We start from the raw sequence: 12,443 nt of genomic DNA on the forward strand, positions 1-12,443 counted from the left end.
AGTCATGTTTCCTACATACTGTGCCAACGCATGCTTGACGCCAACTAAAGTTAAGGGAAACAAGTGTGGATCAGAGCCTTCTAATCAATGTGCCAGCATTTTAAACTCATAAAAATCTGGAATTTCACAGCTGGGTGAGAAATATGTTAACTTTAGAATTTCAATATTATTTTTGTACTTACATCTTTATAAACATATCTGTATTTGTACGCATCCATATTTTGGTTTCCTGCTTTCCTTTGTAATTTTTTTAGCAATTATCTGGCAGGAAAAACATGGAATAGAAAAATCTGCTCAAGGTTCAGCTCATTATGGCACCTCCTAATTTTATATATTTTATTGCCAATATTACTTGTAGGATTTTTGCTAAACTTCTGCCAAAATTCAACATTTTCTTCACCTCCCAGCAGTAAAGAAACAGTCACAGGCTCTATCTCAATCCACTCTTAGGTGAGTAATATACTCACTCTGCCTGAAAAAAACCAACCAGGTCACCTGTGTCATTCAGCAAACTCAGAATGTTTCTGATTTTACTGAGGGCTTCTCTCACAAAAAACTGTTTTCTCATGCTTCTAGAGCTTTAGCATCCTGACCACTGTAACTGGTTGGGGGCCTTTCAATCTTAACAATATTTTCTTGGAAAATATTGGTTTTCAAAGAGGAATCTATTGGCTAAAGAAGGTCGCTTTTGTCCACACTCAAGTTAATAGTAGGGCTGTTCTTTTCTAAAAATTTTTCACTTAAGGTGGAGTATTCTGCTGTTGACATGTCATGGTACTCTGACTGATACCTTTTCTGGGAAAGCTAGTATTCCAAATCCAGTTACAAAGCATAACATGAAACGTTTTGAGTGTCCCAATTCCTAAATAATAATTTTTTTCCAAAATCAGCAGTCTTGGAGGTTGAGGTTTTAACCTAACTTGAGATAAGGCAAGAAGTCAGTGACTGGAGAATTGCTGCAGGGCAGAAGAACCGCCTTTGTGCTGGCCCCTTGTGTTAGGTGCAGGCCACTGAAGCAGTGAGACCTGTCAGTGTAGCTGGGCGAGCCTATGTGTGCTCGAGGTGCTGCTTTGAGCCACAGACTGTTATCATTTTCCCATTAAGCTAATCACCTCACCCCATTCTTCACTACTCTGTCTTGCCCTCGAAAGCTTTAACCATCCTGTGCTTTCTCAGGGAAGGATCTCCCAACAAGGAAAAGGAGAAAGAGACAGGGTGACAGAGACACAGGGAAACAATACACATAGTCATTGGCATGGAGGTAAAAGTTGCTGTCATGCCTGAGTATCAGTTTGAAGAGTGCTGCAGCTAGTGCTAAGTCATTCTGCTTTATCAGAACAAACTTCTGTCAGGAGTTGACCATATTGGCAAATGAGCTTAAACTGTCTTTGGGACTGATGCCTGTTCTCATCACCAACTCTTCTTTGTTTTTCATGTTTTCATTTAGATTCCCATAGAAGAACAACGCACCGAACAAAATGTCAACGTTCAGCATACGAAAACAGTCACCAAATCAGAGTGGTAATACTGAGTCTCCTTAATTTTCTGGTCTCGGGGCACTTTTGAGTTTGAGGATAGCCTCTTTCTTTTCTAATTATCACCATGCCTGCTCTGCCATTCCCCTCACAGGGCCTGCCCCCACTCAGCAGCGACAGGCTGGTTATTGATTTCACAGTAGGATCCATGTCAGCAGCACAGACAACAGTGTTGTTTCAAAGCTTTTGCTGGCACATGTTGAAGCCTAAACACCACACTGGGCAGTGTATTGTGGTGGAGTTGAAGGAGTCAGGCAGTATGGTGCAAGAAGGTGGTTCCCTCTGCTGAGGCTTAGGGTTGCTGTTGAAACCCCCCAGGAGCATGGCAGCTGGGAGGGCAGTGGGTAGACCGGGCATTCATTAATCTTGACACCACCTCCTTGACTTGCTATGGAGAAATGGGGAGAAACTGATGGAAATTAGCATGGGGGAGGCAGGAGACTAAAGCTAATTATTATCAGATGGGACTGTTTGCTCCTGTGGAGGGACAAACCTTGAGGAGAGGTAGAGTTTGCTTTCTCTGAAGAGGAATCCCCAGATGCAAATTTGAAACACTATGAAAATTTCATTTCCCCAAAACATACAAAAAGTACTTCTAAAAAGTGAAAGTGCATGAGGAGCTAGTTTGAGTGGGACATGCCCTTCCTAAGGAGACCAAGCTGGGCGCAGGCATGGTGCAGAACAACTTGGCTTTACTGTGTTAAGAACGGTAAGAAAGCGATGAGCTCCATCTGCTTGTACTCATGTGACCTAAACTGTTATATCAGATCTATATTTAATATTTTAATTTAAACTTGAGAGACAATTCATTGGACCAGAAATGAGTAGTTGTCAGCAAATTCAAGGCTTCATGCATTAGCAAACTGCTTGTGATGTTTCTTGAAAATAAATATAGGAGATTTCTCAAACCCTTGTTTAAACCAAGCAATTAAGAAAGCCATAATGTCTGTGAAATCCAAGTAATGTTTTTTGGGCAGGTGATGACAGTTTTCCTAAAATATTGTTGGGGAAGAAGCACCAATATTATACATGCAAGGCCAATTTTAATTTTCTGATATGCACTGATTACTTCTGGAATATGTTAGAAACACTTATGTTTTATTTGTGTCATTCAAGTGTTTTTCTTCAAGATTCAGAGGAGGTTGTGCCTGACAGTACAGAGCAGATTAAAACGTATTGCAGACAGCTGAAAGCATTTTTGGCTGAAACTATTAGCAAGATAGGAATACTGGAATCATTTCCACCCTTTAGGCTGCCATCAGTTATCCTTGTTGTAGAGAAATTTTATCTCTGGAATTTGTATACTTGAAATCACATTTTTCCTGCTTTCAAAAATTAACTTTTTTTTTAACTTTTTAATGTGTTTTTTTCCCCTTTTTTCAACACAAATGATTGTACCAGGTTACAAATGTCTAAATATTTATGAGCATGGGAAAGTGTAAGTTTTGCTATGGCATCTCCATTCAAATCCTTTACTGACTATTGATACAGCCACGCCCCTGGGCAGCCCATTCCAATGGCCAATCATTCTTTCTAAGAAGAACTTCTTCCTAACACACAGCCTAAACATCCCCTGGCACAGCTTGAGACTGTGTCCTCTTGTTCTGGTGCTGGTTGCCTGGGAGAAGAGACCAACCCCCACCTGGCTACAACCTCCCTTCAGGTAGTTGTAGACTACCCTCATGTAGATCACCAATAAAGATATTTAGCGGGATGTCTAAAAGAAAACATGAGAGACCCAGTATTTGCCATCAGATTGATGTTTGATTAATTACATGCTATTGACAAAGGTTTTGCACAGTTAATTTTTCACCTCTTGTCTGGGAAAGGTTAGGGCAAGTTTCATGGTCAAAAACTGCAGTTTCTACTTCAGCCATTTTAAAGAGGAACGTTAAAAAGGCACAATAATATTTCCACTCACCTCAAACTGGCTGCTGACATGAAACTTAGGTGGGAAAAAAAGAACTGATAATACTGGAGAGTAGTCATTGAATATTTTTACTTGCTTCTGGGCCTAAGTTCTCATAAAGAGAAACCAAATGAGATAAACATCATCTTTTTAATACAGTGAGGAATATATAGTCTCAAAGGTCAACTGAACATTATGTTGTTACTTCCTCTTTATAGAAAATATCAGCAATGTCAGACAAACATGTTTTAGGTTGTTTTCATAGGTAAAGCTCCCATATTCATAGAGTATGTGAGTGTGCATGTCTGTCTGTCCCTCCCAATAACCTTTGAAATCATACTCCAGTTTTAGCTAAATGTGACACAATGATATAGATCTTAAAGGTATTGCTTCTATTAAAAGTTCAGCAAAACTTGATAGCTGGTTAGAAAGAAGACTCTCTACTTTCAGCCACTGAGGGGAAAAGCTTCAGAGGGTGTCTAGCCCTTTTGAGTAACCTGAATATCCACACATGTTGGGCTGGAAGTAGGTAGAAGACCATGTGATCATCTCAACATTAGCTTTCATTTGAAATTTACATCCTCTCACACATCTGTAAATACAAAACCCACAAACATCCCAGGAAACAGGATTCTTTAGTTGCCTTTCCTGGAACTACTCTTGCGTGTATATTTCATAATTCCTTTATCAGATCTGTGAAATTTGTTTACATCAAAAATATACAAAGCTGTTTCCTATTAGGGATGAAACTGAATTTAATTTGGTAAATTAGGCTTCTGCAAGTCCCTTGAAGACTGAAAGGATTAAGCCACAAGTTTTTTAAGGGAACAGGGTGCACTAAGCTGAAATGACACCTGAAGAGTCAATCTGTGCGTTTGTTTGTTTGCTTTAAATTTCAGCCTTTCTAATAGGCTTCCAAAATTATCCAATATGTTAATTTCCAAGCCTTGTTGCTTTCCATTTGCAGATAAAAAGAGCCCCTCTGTTGCAATTAAAAGCAGACAACAGGCTACTCATGATGTTAACAAACGACGGACCCTTTTGCAAGATAACAGCTGGATAAAGAAGAGGCCTGACGAGGAAAGGTGAGGAAGATATGAAATACATGTCTTCTGCACTCACTTCAGTGTGCCATGCACATTTTCTTGAAGTGTCTACTTTTTCATGAATGGTATGAGCCAGAAATACATGAACTTAACCAAGTAACTACTCTTTGCTTACCTTAATGAGATATTGATTAACTTTTTAGCTGGACTTCACAGACTCTGCCTTTCATTGGGACTTTCGAGTGCTGAACACTTAATGAGAAGCCAGACTTCTACTCTACATGAAAAATTCTGCATTTCATATATTTAGGAAATAGCAGGAGTAAGTCTTGGTGAGTCCCTTTAGAGGGACTCAGTTGAAATTTACTGGGACTTGAATTACAGTATAAACTCCACCTTGAGGAGTTATAATAAGGAGGCCCTTATTATCTGGTTCATGAACATCACACAGAAAGAGAAAATTCTTACTCTGAAATGTCTGGAGTCACCTAATGCAGAGATCTATAGCTGGTGTAGTTGCAGTAGCAGTGGGGGGAAATCTTTTCCCAGGAAATAATCTTCTATTTTTAAAATTAAAATTCTAACTAACCCTTGTCTTTCTTTTGCTTGAAGTGCTGATGAAAACTACGGAAGGGCTGTGCTTAACCAATACAAATCTCAAGACAGCCTACACAGGTACGGTAGAGTATCTTAACACCTTTTACATTATATTTTCAAAGAAAATTCTATCCTTTTATTATATTATTTTCATAGCAAGTGCTTGACTTGTTTAATTTTAGTCTATATGTAATTCCACTGTAAATCTGACTACAGTGTTGATAATTGAGTTGATCATTGCAATGGATGCTGGATTTGATTTGTTGATATCTCAGGGGTTTGCAATCCTGTATATTGCATTTTTTTTTTTTTTGAGACTTAAATAGTATTTTACTGGTGATGAGCTGTTTAACAAAATCAGTGACCAAAGTGGCATGTCTGAACTATTTTATAGCACTGGCACAAGTGAAAAGGAAGATCAGAAAGCTGTACTTGGACGATATAGGTCTGACACTACCTTGGACAGGTAGGGCTTTTTTTGGTATGTATTGTATTTTGTGATTCTCATACCTGTGAGAGGTCTTAAAAATTCAAGCATGAGTGGTGGTTCCATAGTGTAGTGGTTATCACGTCTGCTTTACACGCAGAAGGTCCTGGGTTCGAGCCCCAGTGGAACCAGCAGCGGTCTGTTTCTTTACCCCCTCAGGTGGCTCAGTTGGTATGGCATCAGACCCTCAATGGGAAGGTCATGAGTTCAAGCCTGCAGTGGGCAGTAGTGTCCTCCCTACTCTAGTCATGAGGTCTGTGGTGACAGGTTGGACTTGATGATCTTTGAGGTCTCTTCCAACCTTAGGAATACTGAATACTAAAATTGGTTGGATTTGATGATCATAGAATAATAGAATGATCTAGGTTGGAAGAGACCTCTGAGGGTCATCTCATTCAATCCCCTCTGCAGCAAGCAGGGGCATCCTCAACTAGATCAGGCTGTCCAAAACCCTGTCAAGCCTCACGGATTATCTCCAGGGATGGGGCCTCAACCACCTCCCCAGGCAACCTGTTCCAGTGTTCCACCACCCTCATAGTAAAGAACCTGTTCCTAATATCCAATCTAAATCTGCTCTTTTCTAGTTGGAAGCCACTACTCCTCGTCCTATCACTACAGGCCCTTTTAAACCTCCTCCATCCATAGTGTAGGCCCCCTTCAGGTACTGGGAGGCTGCTATTAGGTCTCCCCAGAGCCTCCTCTGCTCCAGGCTGAACAACCTCAGCTCGTCTTTGTAGCAGAGGTGCTCCAACCCCCTGATAATTTTCATGGCCCTGCTGTGGACCCACTCTATCAGGTCCATGTCCTTCCTATATTGAGGGCTCCAGACCTGGACACAGAGCTCCAGGTGTGGTCTTAGAGCAGAGAAAAGTGGCAGAATCACCTCGCTGGAACTGCTGGCCACACTTCAGTCCAGGATGTGATTTGCCTTCTGGGCACACTGTCTGCTGAAATTGTAAAGGTCTGATTTTAAAGGTCTCCTCCAACCCAACCACTTCTATCATTCTGTGAAATTAGTGAGGGTTTTTATTTTCTTATTTATTGTCTAAGTAGAAGACACTGAATGATTTTTGTGTGAATTTTTAATGGGACAAAGTTATGCAGATAACCACTCCTCAATTTCCTGTTTTTCAAACTACAAATTAAACTCCTATCTCCAATAATTAAACACAACATGCTAAACTTCTAGGTCTTTGCAAGTCCTTGCTGTCACTTCATACGTATTCAAATATCAAAATCATTTGCTTATCATACAGATGCTTAACTTGAATGTCCTCTTCAGACTTGGATTCTGTTAAGACATGACCATGCTTGTGTTTGCAGATTCTTTCTGCATTGCATCTTCAAATTTCACCCTCCATTAACTTCTTGTGTCTGCAACATGCTGAGGCTATGAGCATCAACACTTAAATGCACACTATGGAAAAAGTGCACTTTTTGGATCTTAGCAGTGTGTTATTTTGATCCTTAATTCTGTTGTAAGAAACAACAAAATATTGTTATGAAAGATATACCTTCTCCACAGAATTCTTGAGCAGAACAAGCTACAGACCTATGTGATATCACCCCTTCATTGATTCTTCTACAGCCAGTGAATTCTGCTGTATTTATTCACTCATCATGAGGAAGTCATTCTATAACTTCAATTCACTTACTCCTTCTCTCTGTAACTTTTCTATTTCCATATTAGTCTTTTTTATTTGGGGATTCAAATCTCCATGCAGGTATTTAAGATGGGGGCACACTGTTACATATAGAGGAGTATAACAACAGATTATAGTTAATTTGCTATTCCTTCCCTTGTACTTCATAACATTGAATTTGTTGTTTTGAATACTGCTATACAATTTCAAGACCTCTTTCCTGAGTGATAGTAGCTGGTTCAGATATCAATTTTTTTTCTTGGCAGGCATTACTTTGTATCTAAGAAAAGTGACTTTCATCTGCCATTTAAAAATCTGACACATTAGGAAATGACTTCTGAAAGCCTTGTCAGTCAGCATTTGTTTAGACTACCATGGGTTAGTATCATAGTATCATTCAGGGTTGGAAGGGACCACAAGGATCATCTAGTTCCAACCCCTCTGCCATGGGCAGGGACACCCCACACTAGATCAGGCTGGCCAGAGCCTCATCCAGCCTGCTCTTAAACACCTCCAGGGACGGGGCCTCGACCACCTCCCTGGACAACCCATTCCAGGGTTTCACACTCTCATGGTGAAGAACCTCCTCCTCACATCTAGCCTGAATCTCCCCACCTCCAGCTTCATTGGCAAGCAACATCACCTCTATCCTTCTTTTCAAGAAAATTTATGAACATATGGAAAAACACAAATCTTGTACCAATCCTTTCTTGCAGCCTGAAAAATTGTTATTTATTCCAATCCTTTGTCTCCTACTTTTTAAGCAGTTATTTACACATGTAAGGACCTCCTCTGTTACCACGTTGGACATCAGTTTATTTAAGAGCCCTTTAAGCAAATTTCTATGCGGCTCTTTGGAAAATAGAGTAAAATGTGTCAGCTATGTCACTCCTATCCACATACTCATTGGCTTCAAAATTATTTTTAAGGCTTGATTTTCCTGCACAGAAACCTTGTTTATTAATTTAGTAGTCATAGAACATTTCCAGTTTTCACAGTGTTGCTGAAGAGCATTGTTCTATCCTACTTTACCTACGCCTTTTTGCTTTATGCTGAGATATTATGATGTTTGAATTATTTTAGGTTGTAAACTGACTCTTTGTTTTCATGGACACAAATATCTAACATAAAGGGTTCTCAATATGCAACAGATAACAGAGAATACAAAGAAAGGCTTATAGGTCTGAATATAAGCTTGTGATACCCAATTCAGATTATGTCCATACAATGAGTTAATAATAATGGTTCTGCTTTGAAATGATCACAATACAGAAGATGAAGTCAAGTTGTTTATTTTCCCTCACTCATCTCTGGTCTTCTCAACACTGTGGAATATAGCCATTTTGGGATTAATATGTGCACACCCATTGCCAGCAGGCAGTTCTGTAAGGGGCAACCACATGTTCTGCACCTCCTCAAACCTGCAACCTAAGGCATAAAAAAGTGTGGAAATAAATTTTCTCTTAGCACCTTTCTTTTTTTCTGTAGCCTGCAGTCAAATGAGGTGGTACTTTCTCTCTGAAGGATGTTCTCCACCACTTACAATTCCCTTATTTTCTCATAAATTATTTCTGGCAAGCATAACCATAGTAACAGAAGTCTTCAAGCTTAGAAGAGACCACTTTGCAGAACAACTTTTATTTTTTTCTTCTTTTTTTTTTTTTCTCTTTTCAAAACTAAGAGGCAGTGTTGGAAATGGAGCATGTTCCTGGAATGTAGGAACTAAAAGATTGCTTTTAGTAGATGGTTGTGGAGAAAGACCCAAATAGCCTGGTTTTTGAGATCTCTGAGTTGTTTACAGTACTATTGTAAGTCATGCTGTCCACATGAAAAATTTGTCTGGCTAAGATGCTCTAAAATAGAATCATAGAATTGTCAGGGCTGGAAGAGACCTTGAGGATCATATAGTTCCAAACCCCCTGCCATGGGCAGGGATTCCTCACATTAGATCAGGTTGAGTATTCTTCTATTCTACAAAAGGTCTTAAGGAATTAGCTGTTTTCAAGCCTAGATATTGGAACATATTTCCCCAATTCTGTTTTGCATCTTTCTGGACATGACTACAATATTCCAAAAAGACAAGAATGTAAAGACTTCAGATCTGTCTGGATGAATGTCTCTTTGATAGCTAGTTTTCAAAATGAGAAAGTCATTGAGATTCTGATTAAAGAAAAACAAATCCAAAATCAAATGTTTGAGGAATGTAGGTGTAATTTTGAGTTCTTCATTGCATGAGTTCCTCATTACAGATGTGTAAATGAGTCAGTGAAAACATACCTAAAAGCCATATCACAACATTTTGCTTCCTGATTACTGCCATACCCATATTCAAATAATATATTATTTGATCAGAATTTTTTCTAACCCAGTATTTACAAAATCTGAACATCAGTTTCAGAATTAAGGAGTTGGGAGAGATGTTGCAAACCAGAATGTTAGGGGCTGAAAGGGACTTTGAAAGATCGTCTAGTCAAACCCCCATGCCAGAGCAGGATCACCTATACCAGATCACACTGGAAAACCACAACCCTCCTGGGCAGCCTGTTTCAGTGTTCCATCACCCTCACAGTGAAAAAAACCTCTCCTCATGTTTCCATGGAACTTCCTATGCCTCACCTTCGACCCATTGCTCCTTGTCCTGTTGTTGGGAATCACTGAGAAGAGCCTGGCTCCATCCTCTTAGCACTCACCCTTTACGTATTTATAACCATTAATGAAGTCACCCATCAGTCTCTAGAGAGACCTAGCTCCCTCAGTCTACATGCAAATGCACCATTGGCTGCAATCATAAGAATATACATAACACTCCATAAAATCCATAGCTTGATGGCAGTAGGAGCAGACGTAATGGTATGTTGATCTACATGTGGTAACTCAGCCAACAATTACATTATGCACATGACCACAGGCAGCCTTTCCAGATGGGAGGAAAAAAATTATGTATCCTGCTATTTCTCTCTTATTATTCACAACTAATTAAATATTAAGTATGAAAATATTAAAAATCAGATATTTTCCCAAACACTAAATGCTTCTAAATTCAGAATAGCTTCCAGGAAGAATAAATCCTAACTGCGATTACAGCAATAAGATCTAAAAAGGTGGGACTGAAGCAAATGAAACTATTCCATAATCTAATAATAGTCTAATCATTTGGAATGGTAGAAATTGCTAGAAAAGGAACTGAGAGCAAACCAGAAACCACTGTTCAGTCATGGCATCAACCTGTTATGCACATCTTGAACACTGCAGAATGCTGCAGTGCATGCAGCATTTAACTTATGTGAAGAAACTACAATCGAACCAGAGAAAAATAAGTATGAAAGTGACATTAAGAAAGAGTGATCACAGGGATGTAATAGTTTTCATATGTAGAGATAAAGATCCCTCAGCTTGAGGAAGAGTGATATAGAGAAAGTGAGCAAGGGATGAATATTTTCTGTTTGTTGCACTGGAAGATATATGTTTTTGGTCATGATTTCAACAAATAAAAATGGGAAAAGAAGAATAAAAAGCAACAGAAGAAAGAAAGGAAAAAAGGAAGAACATTTGTTTTGCCCTCAATGTGCTCAGCACATATATTAATTGTTGGAGCCTGTACCACAGGATATTGTGGATGACAGAAATTTGAATTAGAATCATATAATCAGTGAGGCTGGAAAACGCCTCAACCATCAAGTCCAACCTGTCACTCAAGACCTTATGACTGACTACTAAACCATGGCACCAAGTGCCACATCCAGTTCCCTCTTGAACACCTCCAGGCGTGGTGACTCCACCAACTCCCTGGGCAGACCATTCTAATGGCTAACAACTCTCTGTGAAGAACTTTCTCCTCACCTCGAGCCTAAGTTTCCCCTGGTGCAGCTTGAGACTGTGTCCTCTTTTTCTGGTGCTGGTTGCCTGGGAGAAGAGACCAGCCCCCACCTGCCTACAACCTCCCTTCAGGTAGTTGCAGACAGCAATAAGGTCTCCCCTGAGCCTCCTCTTCTCCAGGCTGTGCAATCCTAGCTCCCTCAGCCTCTCCTCATAGGGCTTGTGCTTGAGGCCTCTCACCAGCCTTGTTGCCCTTCTCTGGACACATTCAAGTGTTTCAATGTCAGAAAAACATTACATGGCTAAGTGGATTATTTATCCACAGATATCTTTTGGAGATGGCATTCTGGGTGCAAACAGAGGGTGTTCTTCAACCACTGCTTATCAGAAGCTGAAAAGTCGTACATGGAGAAGATAACGTTATTCTTACTATTCTATCGCTTTTTCCACATCTTCTGCTACATTGTGCAGCAGTAGAGTAGGATGCCAGATGGACTCTTTAAATCTTCAAAATGAGCAAATAAAGAACATAAAGCACTGTGCTGAAATTTTAAAAACATGAAATGAAACATAAAAGAAATTGCTTCATTGGACAGCTGTGAATCAGAAGAAATGCTGATATTTGCATTTCAGTAATGCTGCCAAGCTAAGTGGGACCTCTAGTGATCTTTCGAGTAATTGTAACTGCTGGTCACAGTCACAGGCTGGCTGTGACATTAAACAAGTTATTTGCACAATTAAATTTAAGATGTAAAAAAAGGCACAGAGCACATGCTGCTGCAGATTGTGTCCCAGAGCTCCCTCAAAGGCTTTTCCTTAAATACAAAAATATTCTGTGATACTTGGCTGAAAGCAGGGCACAAAATGCCTAGTGTATAATATCAGATTATAGTTCTAGGATTAATAGATAACTACAACTGAGTAATTTCTTTAAGTCATAGCTCCAAATATGTTTCAGCTGTTTTAACCAAGTATTTAAGGTAACCTCTCATCTTAGTATCTGTAATCTATTTCAACTTACATCTCTTTATATTTGAGCTTTTTGGAGTCCCCCTATTCTTATCAAAGGATATTCCATATATGGGAAGAAAGTTGAAATAAAATAAGCACTTAAACTGTTTCAGATGCAACAGCTACATGGTGCTTTCCATGAAAAATTCAGAAAGGTTTTTGGTAATAACTGGAGAATCCACGCAGAACTTGGAAAATCGTGTGATTGTTTCTCAGTGTAAATGCCATGGCTTAATATAACTACTTCAGGCAGAAATAACCTAACTTCTTTGATAAATACTATTCCTGTAGGCCACTACCATGCTTTAGCAGGTATCATACACCATTTTCAAATCACATTGGTTTCTAAAAGCTGTAAAGGAAATGAGATTGTTGCATATCTCAAGGGATGGTGAAGGA

At 39.4% G+C, this 12,443-nt stretch overlaps 1 protein-coding gene and 1 non-coding gene across 9 annotated transcripts in view; both read left to right on the forward strand.

Annotated features, from left to right (window-relative positions):
* SCEL (sciellin) overlaps nt 1–12,443 on the forward strand; it is a 95,503-nt gene that overhangs the window by 39,565 nt on the left and 43,495 nt on the right. For all 8 annotated transcript variants that reach the window (XM_068157403.1, XM_068157308.1, XM_068156862.1 and 5 more), the window contains 4 exons: nt 1,448–1,521; nt 4,412–4,529; nt 5,103–5,165; nt 5,482–5,553. In XM_068157403.1, coding sequence (XP_068013504.1) covers nt 1,479–1,521; nt 4,412–4,529; nt 5,103–5,165; nt 5,482–5,553 — 296 coding nt within the window. In that variant the 5' untranslated portion in view covers nt 1,448–1,478. The remainder of the gene's footprint in view (nt 1–1,447; nt 1,522–4,411; nt 4,530–5,102; nt 5,166–5,481; nt 5,554–12,443) is intronic.
* TRNAV-UAC (transfer RNA valine (anticodon UAC)) lies at nt 5,633–5,705 on the forward strand. Its single transcript has one exon. It is a non-coding gene; the product is annotated as a tRNA-Val (tRNA).

The sequence above is a fragment of the Melanerpes formicivorus genome, unplaced genomic scaffold (assembly GCF_026170545.1).
Source record: "Melanerpes formicivorus ecotype bairdi unplaced genomic scaffold, bMelFor1.0.p_v2 SCAF_1, whole genome shotgun sequence".
Classification (NCBI taxonomy): Eukaryota; Metazoa; Chordata; class Aves; order Piciformes; family Picidae; genus Melanerpes; species Melanerpes formicivorus.